The following is a 10511-nucleotide window of genomic DNA, read 5'->3' on the forward strand; positions in this document are numbered from 1 at the left end:
GCCCCCCTTCTCAAACCGCGACAGCCACACAAGCTGAGAAAATCAGAGCTAATAGGAAATGTCTCTAGCGCACCACTGAGCGCCGTACCGACCAACGCTTCTGCACTGGTAGGGGGTTCCTAGCGAGGCTGAGCTGAGGACTTTCCCAGCCAGTCTGTTGTACAGCTTTAAAAACAAGGGTTTTTTGGTAGAAGGACACACACATACACATGCCTCCCTCTGTGTGTCTCACAACTTCAGCAAGCTCTGGATAAATTCCTTGTTTCAACAAGCTCGCTACCTACTCCATGGCCATAAATTACACTGGTGAAGACAACCCAAGCCTAGACAAGTCTGAAACTCCTAATCTTTCTTGACAGTGAAATCCTGCCCTTCAATGTCAAGGCAGCACATGCATTATTGCTCTGGATTTTCCTACCTGTCCTCCTCTCCCTTACCTTTTCTTCATTGCTCAGAATCCCTTTGTAAGTTCTCCATTTTGAGTTGTTATTTTTGTAGTTCATTGTAAATGTCTTTACATAAAAGTTGAAATTCAGCAGAGCTGGTCCGGAACCAGTGGTCTTAATCCCTTTTAACAAAATGCAAAATACATTTTCATTTGTTAGGCGTCTTTTTTAAAGGAACATTTTCAAATACAAACACAATGATTCAGAGAACTTTGCCTTAAAAGTCTAATTTTTCAAACCATGTGGAATTCAGAGGTGGTTAAAAAGTTTAAAAGTTGGGCGAAGAATGGAACTCAGTTTTAAACTGTGAATTTAGAGCAATGGAATTTTTAACAGAGCTCAGATTAATGACTCCAAAAATGGTAATTTACATTTTTACATGCTGGATTCGGATCTGTTTCACCTGGGCCTTTCTTTAAAAGGCTCTAACTTTAATGTTTCTAATTGATTCCAGAACTGCATCATTAGTAAGTCCTAAGCAATCATTCATCAATCATCCAAACTCTACAGGTCCCTCTCTAAATATTTTGTTCTGAGCCTATAGCATGTTTACAGAGCAGGCACGCAGGAGAGTGGAGTCCAATCCCGTAGCCCTATAGGAAGAGCAGTCTTACAAATAGCCACGATTTCTTAAACATGAAATAATATTCCTCAATGCAGAACATCTCGTTACCTTTAATGAAAGAAACCTGCCATTAGTGCATTGTTAGCTCTTGAGCTGCATTCAGTTTCTCCTCCAGCTGAAACCCCACCTTCTAACAACCAGAGAGTGAAGTACCTGTTATTCTTTTCTTCTCCCCCAGGTCTATCTCCAACCATTCCCGATTGCTGCTGTGGTTAGAGGCCCAAGCCAATCCTGGGACTTGAAGCCAAGCCTTGTCAGGAGACCACTGGAAGAGTTGCCCAAACTCGTCGGTTTCCTCCCAGTAGGAAGATGCGGTAACCTGGCTCTTGGAGAGGAATCCCTCTTCCAGACTGAGAGATTTATTGCAGCCTAGGAGTCCCCACACAGACAGGCAGAAGGAGTTATTTTGCATTTTCACAGCATATTTTTACATTAGGCTAGCAACATATGAAGACCACCCACAACAGCAAAGTCAGATGATGCCTAATCTAGCACTAGCCTGACACTATCCATTAGCTGTAGTGTTTGCCAGTCAATGTGTAGTGGATGACCCAGTATCAGAGGGCTGCAGTCCCCCTCCTTTACCAGTTTAACTCCTACATACATGACACCTTCTGACTGCATCTGCTATTTTTGCCATTTTGTTTTTTAATGTCTGCAGTTTTGTCTCATTCCTGTGAAGACCTCGGATATTTTTAAATTTTCCTTCTGAAACATAATATTTGTGTTTCGAGATTGGCATCGACTAATTTTGCTGCACAAAACACATCTCGGATGAAGGCGCTGTATTGAAAGGAACACTTTACTGTAAATATTTCGTGATTATTGCCTCAGTTAGGGCTAGGAAAGTTACTCATTAGAGAAGCTCCTTGATACTGCTGCCAAGGGGTGATATCATGATGGTAATAGCTGCAGGTAAGTATTACAAACTCCACCAAAGAACCCACAAAATTTCTACACATCGAAGTTCTTCAGAGAAAACAGGCCAGTGGAATAAGGTTTCAATTAAGTTAAAAATAATTCCCTGGGAGTTTCAAAGGCCCTCAGTTTTCAGTGGAATAATAAAAGATTTTATCTCAGATGACTGAAATATAATTCAAATGAACGAGCGCGAACTTTTCCTCCCTCTTTGCTGTGTTTTATGCAAATGAACAGCTTGACAGATTAAAGACGCTTTTGCATCTTGGAAAGTCATAAACAAAAACTCGTTCTGTATCAGCGCGATGTAAATACACTTTCATTCCTCCTATGTTTTCGTTCTCTTCTTGTATAACGAAGATGGAATTTATAAATGTCTGAAGAAAAACTGCTTTCATTTTATGCCGCCTAAAGTACATAAAAATGGGATTATCTGATTGCCACTTTTCATATGCTGGCACCAGCGATGTAACAGCAGAATACTATTTCTGTTCCTCGTGTATGTGCATATGACCGATGCCTATTCTGCAGTTTTTCCTAGTTCACATCCCTTCAATTTTTGTATTTGCTTGCCAGTTTTTAAAAACTGCTGTCCTAAAATATCCTTCCTAGACACAGCCTGACGTTCTCCTGATTACTTTTCAAACCTTTTGCAGAAAACGCTTCAGTAAAAAGGTAACATTTAATCAGCTAAAAATAAAGCCATTATCCTTACCATTTGAAGTAAATATAAACCGCTTATCTGACAGCGAACCTCTGTAAGAAAAGAAAAAGGGAATTCAGCCTTTTGGGAGGTGGACACAGGAATGCTGAGGTACAGTTGCAGAATCACTGGCTATCTAGCAAAATATCTCTGGCTGGTTCCTGACCCCAGTGAGAGCACTCTTGTGCATCTCGCTGTGACTGAGTTCAGGTCAGTTTTTTTAATGGGTTTGAGTATTTGTTATGCTTTAAAGTGACTGCCCATCCCATCAGCCTGTTACTCTTGTTGCACGCTTCTGCTCTTCTCCTCTGCACTCTGTACCGCCATAGGAAAGCTCTTCCCTTCTGCCCCTCAGACCAGCATTTAAAGGAGTCTGAACTGGGAAGGCTCATAGGGCCGGGAGCTACCAGCAGTGCACGGCTCCAGCACAGGACCCAAGTCCCTTCTCACCCACAGTAGCTTAAATTAGAGCAGCTTCACTGAAACCAATGACTTTCTAAAGTCCATATCTAGTTTGAAGAAAATCTAGACATTTATTGGACATTTTTATAAGCACCATGAAAGAATTATGCTTGATGGTGACTAAACCATGCCAGCTCTGGCCGTTCCTCCTTGGACTATAGGTGCATCATAGCCAGACTGAGAGAAAACCACTCTTTGCTTTACTCTGGGTGGGAACCAGTTCTGTTATAAGCACGACCAACAGCTCCCATCAGGAATGGTTCTTCTTGCTCCATTAACAGGACCGCAGCTGTGGCTCCCCTTTTCTTCCTCCCTCTGAAATGAGCTGCCTTTCTTCAGGAGAAAAGCCATTTCTTGAGCCACTCCATACAACCCTGCGCAATGCAGGACGAGATAAAATCACCACTGTTAAGGGAAAGCTCAGCTTTCCTTGGCCTCCCATGGAGCTGCTTTGTGATTCCCAATGAGATGCCCCTGAGCTTCCATTCCAGAAATTACTCTGGCTGCCTAATAAAAATAAAAGCCCATGTTTTAATGTGAATTTAGTTTGGATTTCTTGAGAATCTGACCCCTTCACCGTCACTTCGATTAGCTGCACGCGTCACTTGCCCCTTTTGAAAAGCCTTGGCCAGCATGACTGAGCAGTAAAACAACTTCTGCCCTTCAGCATCAAGACAGCTCCCTTTCAGGCTGCCCTTTGTTGCTGGCCAGGAAAATTTCCCCCGAGGAGGTACCTTCTGTGGGCTAACAGAGGTCCGTGGGGCTGTATGTTTTGAGAGTGCTGCAAATGGGGAATAGGAAAGTGGTCCCACGTCAAGGTCAATAAAACCACTGCTGCTGTTTCTCACCGAGGGAAAACTGACGACTACAGGCAAACGAAGCCTTTCAGAGCTGACGGAGAGCATTGGGAGGGAGCTGATTTATTTGGGCATGTAGGCGGTAGAGTAGCTAGAAAGAGAAACTCAAGCCCGCCCTCCCTCCCACATCTTCCCCCCAGGCAATCCTGAGGGGCCATCAGATGTGCTCTCCTTCAAACCAGCTTGACATTACAGCCAAAACAATTTTGGCTTTCCTAGCGAATGCAAAGCAATCTATTTGAAAAGAAAACAAACACCTACGGTGATCAGTAAAACCTACCCGAAACAGAAATCACAGCTCCCCAAATACTTGAGATAACACTTTGTAATGAAAGAGTCACCTGGATCCCTTTCAACTAGAGGGCTGCAGTCTGAGCGAAGAAAGGGAGGAGGTTAGCACTTCTAAGGTCTATAAAGCTCCGAAATTAAGCTGAAATATTTCTGCTATAATTCTGCAAGTCAACGGAGAGGACAAACTAATTCAGTAAGTGGCAATTCATCAGATTCCTAATGCGACAGGCAGCATTTGTCACACAAATTTCACTTTGTCCTTTCAGGGATGGTGTCATCCCATCTCCTCATTTTCTTGACAACCTTCAGCATCCTGCCTAACCAACAGCACCGGTGGCAGGACCGCACAGGAGACCTGTCCCAGTAGCTCTGCAAAAAACCAATGCTGCTTCCCATAAGAAGCAGCATCAAATACTCTTTTTTTTCTTCTTTGTCAGAGTTGGTCTCAAGCAAGCCTTTTATAAGCAGTGCAGGTTAACCTCGAATCAATTTGTTCACAATTCATGAGCATGCAGCCTCTTGCCCTTTTGAAGACACGTGATTTCTCGTGCGCAGAGGTACAGTCACAGGCAAGGTCACAACACAGAGTTAAACCTCAATATATCTGTACTGGGGTATTGGAACTGCCCAAGAAATCCAGCGGCGTGATCTTCGTTCTAGCATTTGTGAGTGCAGGTTCGCAGGTGGATCACGAGAACTGAAAACCTCACGGATGCTGGAGTGTACCGAGCGCATTGAAAAGTGGAGTCAGAGAGGCCAAGGTCAGCTCCTGCTGGCTGGTGAGCGAGCGAGCCGAAACTCCGCTGTCACATTACAAGGCAGGTATTTCACAGCTCGATGCCCTCCAGCAGCAGCTTTCCATGGGGTCAATTTTTGCTGAAATCACTAAATAATTTAAATCTTTAATACTGAAATCCACTGTAAATGAGATTTTAAAAACTAAGTAAGCTTTTATTTAAGGGCATCTAAGAAGCTCTTGAAGCACTGCTGTCCAGGCACCAATTTTTTCTTGCTGGCACTGGAAGCACCTGTTTCAGCTCGCCTTCAAGTGAGTGGGAGTTTTCCCACTTGACATTTGTATCTTTGTGGGTACTCACATCACTCATGTGAAATGCAGAGGATATTTTGTGACTCGCGACATTAAAAGGACGCTTGGCAGTTGAGGTGATGGGTTAATTACACAAGTGTTTTCCCCCAGCACAGGTACACTCGCTGTCTCATACGCTTCACTTGCTGCCCACTAGTTCTTGTACTGCAAAAAAAATGCAAAAGGGAATCCCAGCTGCCTTTCATGATAACCTTTTGTGTGCTACCGAGTTCCTCATTCTGGGATTCCCAAGGACCGTGAACACACGAATGCATGTTAACAGGTCTGTAACGTCTTTAGATGAGGTACAAAATTCAGCATTCCACTAAGCTGGCCTATGTCATGGAAAGAACTTTCATCACTAGTTTTCTGGTGCTTGAGCTGAGCAACTGAGAAAAGTTTGTATTAATTTTCTTTGGCCATTTATGTTCAAGAAAAATAGAAAATATTTAGGCTTTACTGGCCTTTGGTCTATATGCTACCCTGCTTTGTATACCCCAGTGACGTTATATAGAAAGCATTTCAATCTGTGCTGAAATTTTGAAATTTAAGCACAGCATAAGACCAAATCAATGCTCCCCCCCTCATCGTGAATGAAACCATGACTGAAAAATTGTCAGGAGGGTGTGGAGAAATCGTGAGGAGAACAGAAAGAAAGTATAAAAAAGACCTATTCCCTTAGCCCTTAGAGGCTATGGGACTGAGGAGATGTCCCTTCCAAAAAAAAAAAAAAAAAAAAAGCTGCATGTCAAATCCAGATATCATTTGAAAATTAAAAAATACAAACCAGCAGGAAGGGCAGAGGCAGTTGCTGGGAGGGCTTACTGTGCTGGACAGAGATTAGAGGATTTGTTTCTACTTCAACAACAGCACAATTAAAAGTCAGAAGATCAGTGGTAAATATGACACCCTCGCTCTAAATACACTAAAAGAGAAGAACTCTGAGCACGTCAAAAGCACAATGTTTAAGAAGCTGTTCATTAAATCCCCTCTGGCTTAAAGGCACTTCTTAGTTATTAATTCTTCATGGCTTTTTTTAAACTTTAACATGAATTTAGCATGATTTATTAGCACATCGATGAAAAGCGTTTGTTGCAGAACATCGTACTTTCATGTATCTGCTAACAAAGTAATTTGCAAATAAGTTTTTGGAGGAACAGAATTAAAAAAATAGAAAATACTGCCCTACATGGTATAGAGCCACTGAAAACTTGGAACATTTTCCTATGTCCAATGCCAACACCACTTTAATAAAGCCGTAGAAACAAAGCCCAAAACCCCCTAGATCTACACCTAACATTCCTTCCCCCCCCGCCCCGAGAAAGCATCCCAACCTGCTTCTGCTGATCTGGACAGTGCACTGTCTCCCAGGGCTTGCTCCCAGAGCCAGCCCTGCCAGAGGTACTCACTCATGTGAGGAGACGCCATTGGCAAAGACACCTTCGTAGTGGCTGATGCCCTTCTGCTGGGTGACGCTGATCTGACCGCCCAGCTCGTCCGCGATAATGCCCGCATGTATCGCCGACTTGCAGAGCAGCGAGGTCTGAAAGGCAGAAGCCATTGGAAGCCAAAGCTCAGAGGGCCGATCTGACAAACTGCTAATGCTTTCACTTCCAAGCCAACGTTATACAGGTGCTACAGCTCATAAAATCCAGCAAAGGCTCGAGAGAAATAAGAGGCAGAGAGGGAGAAAGAACAATAACCTTTGAAAAAAAACCCACAAAACCTAAAGCTTTCCAAAAGTCACCTTTTTTAAAAAAAAACAAAAAAAAGAAAAAGCAGGTAATCTGCTCCTGAAAAGGTGCTGTAAAATTTTAACCTAACGAGTATTGTGTCACTCCTTGGGAAAACAAAGTCAAAGGCAAGGCGACTCTTCTTTGCAAAGAGAAAATGATAATTACTTGAGGACGGACTTGCCTGAAGCCAGCCCTATCTGTTACTGTGCCTTAGGAATTGAGTCATGGCATGCACTAGGGAACTTGGCTATGTGTTGACTAGCTGCCTCTGGGTTTTAAGTATAGCCCATTTACCAGAATCCCAGGTGGGATCACACTGAAAAATACCGGCAGGACAATTTGTGTGTAAACTAGGTGGCAATAACATACAGCCGGGCTAGGGAAGAGCTGAGAAGGGCCGGTGGAAAGGTGCAAAGGAGGCATTCCCAGGAGCTGCTGGCTGAGGGGTCTCATTCATACTGGCCTGGCTTGGGCTAAACCACTTCACCAGCTGGGGTGCCAGCTGTCCCCTCCAGGGTGGGCTGGGAGGGGTGGGGACCAGGTTTCCCAAGGAGCCCCACAGGTTCTTCCCATTAGAAAAGCTGAACCCCCCTTTATTGTGGAGGGAAAATTTCTTTCTAAAATTCCTCAGCGCAGATAAGATCTGCATGAGGTCATGTCATGTGCTGCTTTTCTTTCCTAATCTCCCGAATGAAGGGCAGGAGTAACTCCAGCTAATGACATTCTTTGTTTCTCCAGCTCTGACGCTTCCCAGGCTGGAGCAGCCTGCTCAGATAACTGGATGAACAGGTTAAACATGAACACTGACTTTTTGGAAGCTCAGCAACTGCTATATTTCTGATAGGGCGGGATTTTACTTCAGTGGTATAATTAAACTCACTCCACCGTGAGAGAGGTAAAGATTTCACAGGCGTGACAGAAGGAGAGTTCAGGGTGAGAGGCACAGACAGGGCAGAGCGCTGTGTGATCTGAACTGTGGATAAACGCAACCACTCAGGCAACTGCTCCACTTTAAAGAACAAGCAGGTAAAACAGCCCAAGAGGTTGGTAGTTGTCAGTGGGATGTAATTGGACAGTGTACAATACTTATTTCCTCTCAAGAGCAGATTGCTGGGATACTGCAGGCATAATCTTAAAGAAAACCCACGTGTTACAGAAGGGCATTTTTTTCCTACAAGAGACAACTTTAGAGAAGAAACACACACAGACTCCAAACAAGCATAAGCTGAAGTCACAGGAATATTTAGTACCTCGATGAGCACTGCCTCAAGAGGGGCAAACCCTGATACCGTAGATACTGTAAGGCAAATTTCCAGATACTGTAAGTCAGCAGGCGTATTTGACAGGCAGTGGACTTTATTCTCACGCAAGTGATTGGTCTGTTTGAGAAGCGTCTCCGTGTGTGCTTATATGCTGATAACATATACTGATAATAAAGGTGCATCTAACAGCTGGGAAGAATTGCTGACAGAAGTCAAGCAGCAAGAGTTGAAACCAAGCTGTGCTATGCTTCTCTCTTCTGTCTTTTTAAATTTCCTTCCCCTCATTATCCTGCGTACTTACATCTCTGTATCCTTCTCCAATATTCCCAGAAATGTCACCTGCTACGTCTCTGCAGCCAGCAGGGCAGTATCTGCTGTGGTGAGAGAAGGGGCTTGTTTAAAATGTGAGCTGTAGTGATGAAACACAGAAAGAAACTCATGCAAAAGAAATGCTCTTAAACCAATAAATACATTAGTAGTAAGTTGGAGTTGATGGGCTGTTAGCGAGTGTAGGAGGTGAATACATGGACCCTTGAGTTCATGAGTGCTCTGCACACAAAGAACCAGAAAAGCAGCTTTGCACAGGCACTTCTGTTTAATTCTGTTGTTCTGGAAATGCTACTGCACGAGTTTTCAGCACAGCCCAGGTAAGAAGCCTACATGCACACCCAGACAGCAGCCGAAGAGCACTATTTATTACCATTTCAAATCTGATCACAAAGTTCAAGGAACCAAGAAATCATAGCTTGTCATCAGATAATCTTGTATCAGCTAGGACGTGATCTGCTCTCAGGAGAAGCGCTGAAATTTCAGGCTACTTTGAATTTCAAAGTGGAAACTCTTTTTACATACACACCATGTATACATATGCCCTAATGAGAATTGGTGAGAGTGCTGTACCTCCACTCCTTCATTTTTCTGGGCAGCAGACTTTGATTCTGCACTACTGCTTCTCAAAACCAGGCCTTGGACTATTACAGCTCAAAAAAATTGAACTTTTTCAGAAAAGCCAGACTGTACCTGCCTTAGTGACATTCTCTAACAACTGGACCAGATGACAGCTACAGCAAAGCAAGCCAGAGCGCAGAGAGCTGCGAACCCTATTTACCTGTATTCAGCCTTTGTGTAGTGGTTTGCTCGTTCCAAACACGTGATTAGATCTGTGGAAAGTTTACAAATGTCAGCCCTTGATGTAGGACACAGAAATACAGACAAATATTTGGCTAAACATGAAATTAATTCAAAGACTTCTCTGTATAAGAATAATTTTTTGAAGATAGAACACAACAGTTATGGCTTTCCCTTGTTCTTTTAATCTCTCTCTTCTACTCTCGTTTTACACCTTCAACAAAGTTGCACAGACCCCCAGAACATTAAATGTAGGAATCAAATCTCAGTTTCTCTTCTCTCTTCAGCCTAACACTGTGTGGTGGATGCTGGAGCCCAGAATACAGTGGAGCTTCAAGGAGAAGGTACTAATTTTTTCTTTCACTGACCCTGTATGGGAAATTGTCTCGGTAAGATTTCAGCAGCTATTACATCTGCTTAATGTTACAACTTCTTCTTGCACACGTGCTATTAAAAATATCATGGTTCTTGCTAATCTGGAAATACCTAGGACCATACATCTGGGCTAAAGTCTATGTGTGTAGAGAGGATAATGAAATAGGGGGACTATGCCATTAATCCTTTAGTACTTTTGGATTTCACTTTACCTGGATGATCACTGCTGGCATAGGACAACAGAAAGCCTCGTCCTGACACGTGGGATCCACTCTCAAAGTGAATAGTTGCTTCATTGCTATCCAGAATGATTTCTTTGGGAATGGGCATCACATTACCACAGTATGGCCCTACAGACAGAACAAAGACAATTCCAGAAGTTTAGAGGACATAATTAGACTGGAATATTCTCATGATTAGCAAAGAGTTTCATAATATGCTCATTCTCCTTCAGTACCAATCCAAACGTTGACAAAAGGGTTTTGGCTTCAGTCCTTTATGGGTATGAGCACCAAAATTACCCTGATGAGGAGTGGCCAGGAGCCCACCGTCTCTCCATGGTAGCAATTCCAACAGCCACGTCTCTTATCACATAAACCTTAAGAGAATGATCAATGCCCT

General features: G+C 43.3%; 1 protein-coding gene across 1 annotated transcript; it reads right to left on the reverse strand.

Moving 5' to 3' along the window:
* Positions 1-437: 437 nt before the first annotated feature.
* On the reverse strand, positions 438-10240 carry LOC104487866 (discoidin, CUB and LCCL domain-containing protein 1-like; the record flags this gene model as incomplete). The annotated part of the gene is made up of 7 exons (XM_010146307.1): positions 438-568; positions 1225-1440; positions 2705-2745; positions 6799-6932; positions 8689-8761; positions 9496-9547; positions 10103-10240. Coding segments are annotated over 7 exons (785 nt in total), but the record flags the coding sequence as incomplete, so codon positions are not given.
* Positions 10241-10511: the final 271 nt, after the last annotated feature.

The sequence above is a fragment of the Buceros rhinoceros genome, unplaced genomic scaffold, assembly GCF_000710305.1.
Source record: "Buceros rhinoceros silvestris isolate BGI_N320 unplaced genomic scaffold, ASM71030v1 scaffold27672, whole genome shotgun sequence".
NCBI classification, from domain to species: Eukaryota; Metazoa; Chordata; class Aves; order Bucerotiformes; family Bucerotidae; genus Buceros; species Buceros rhinoceros.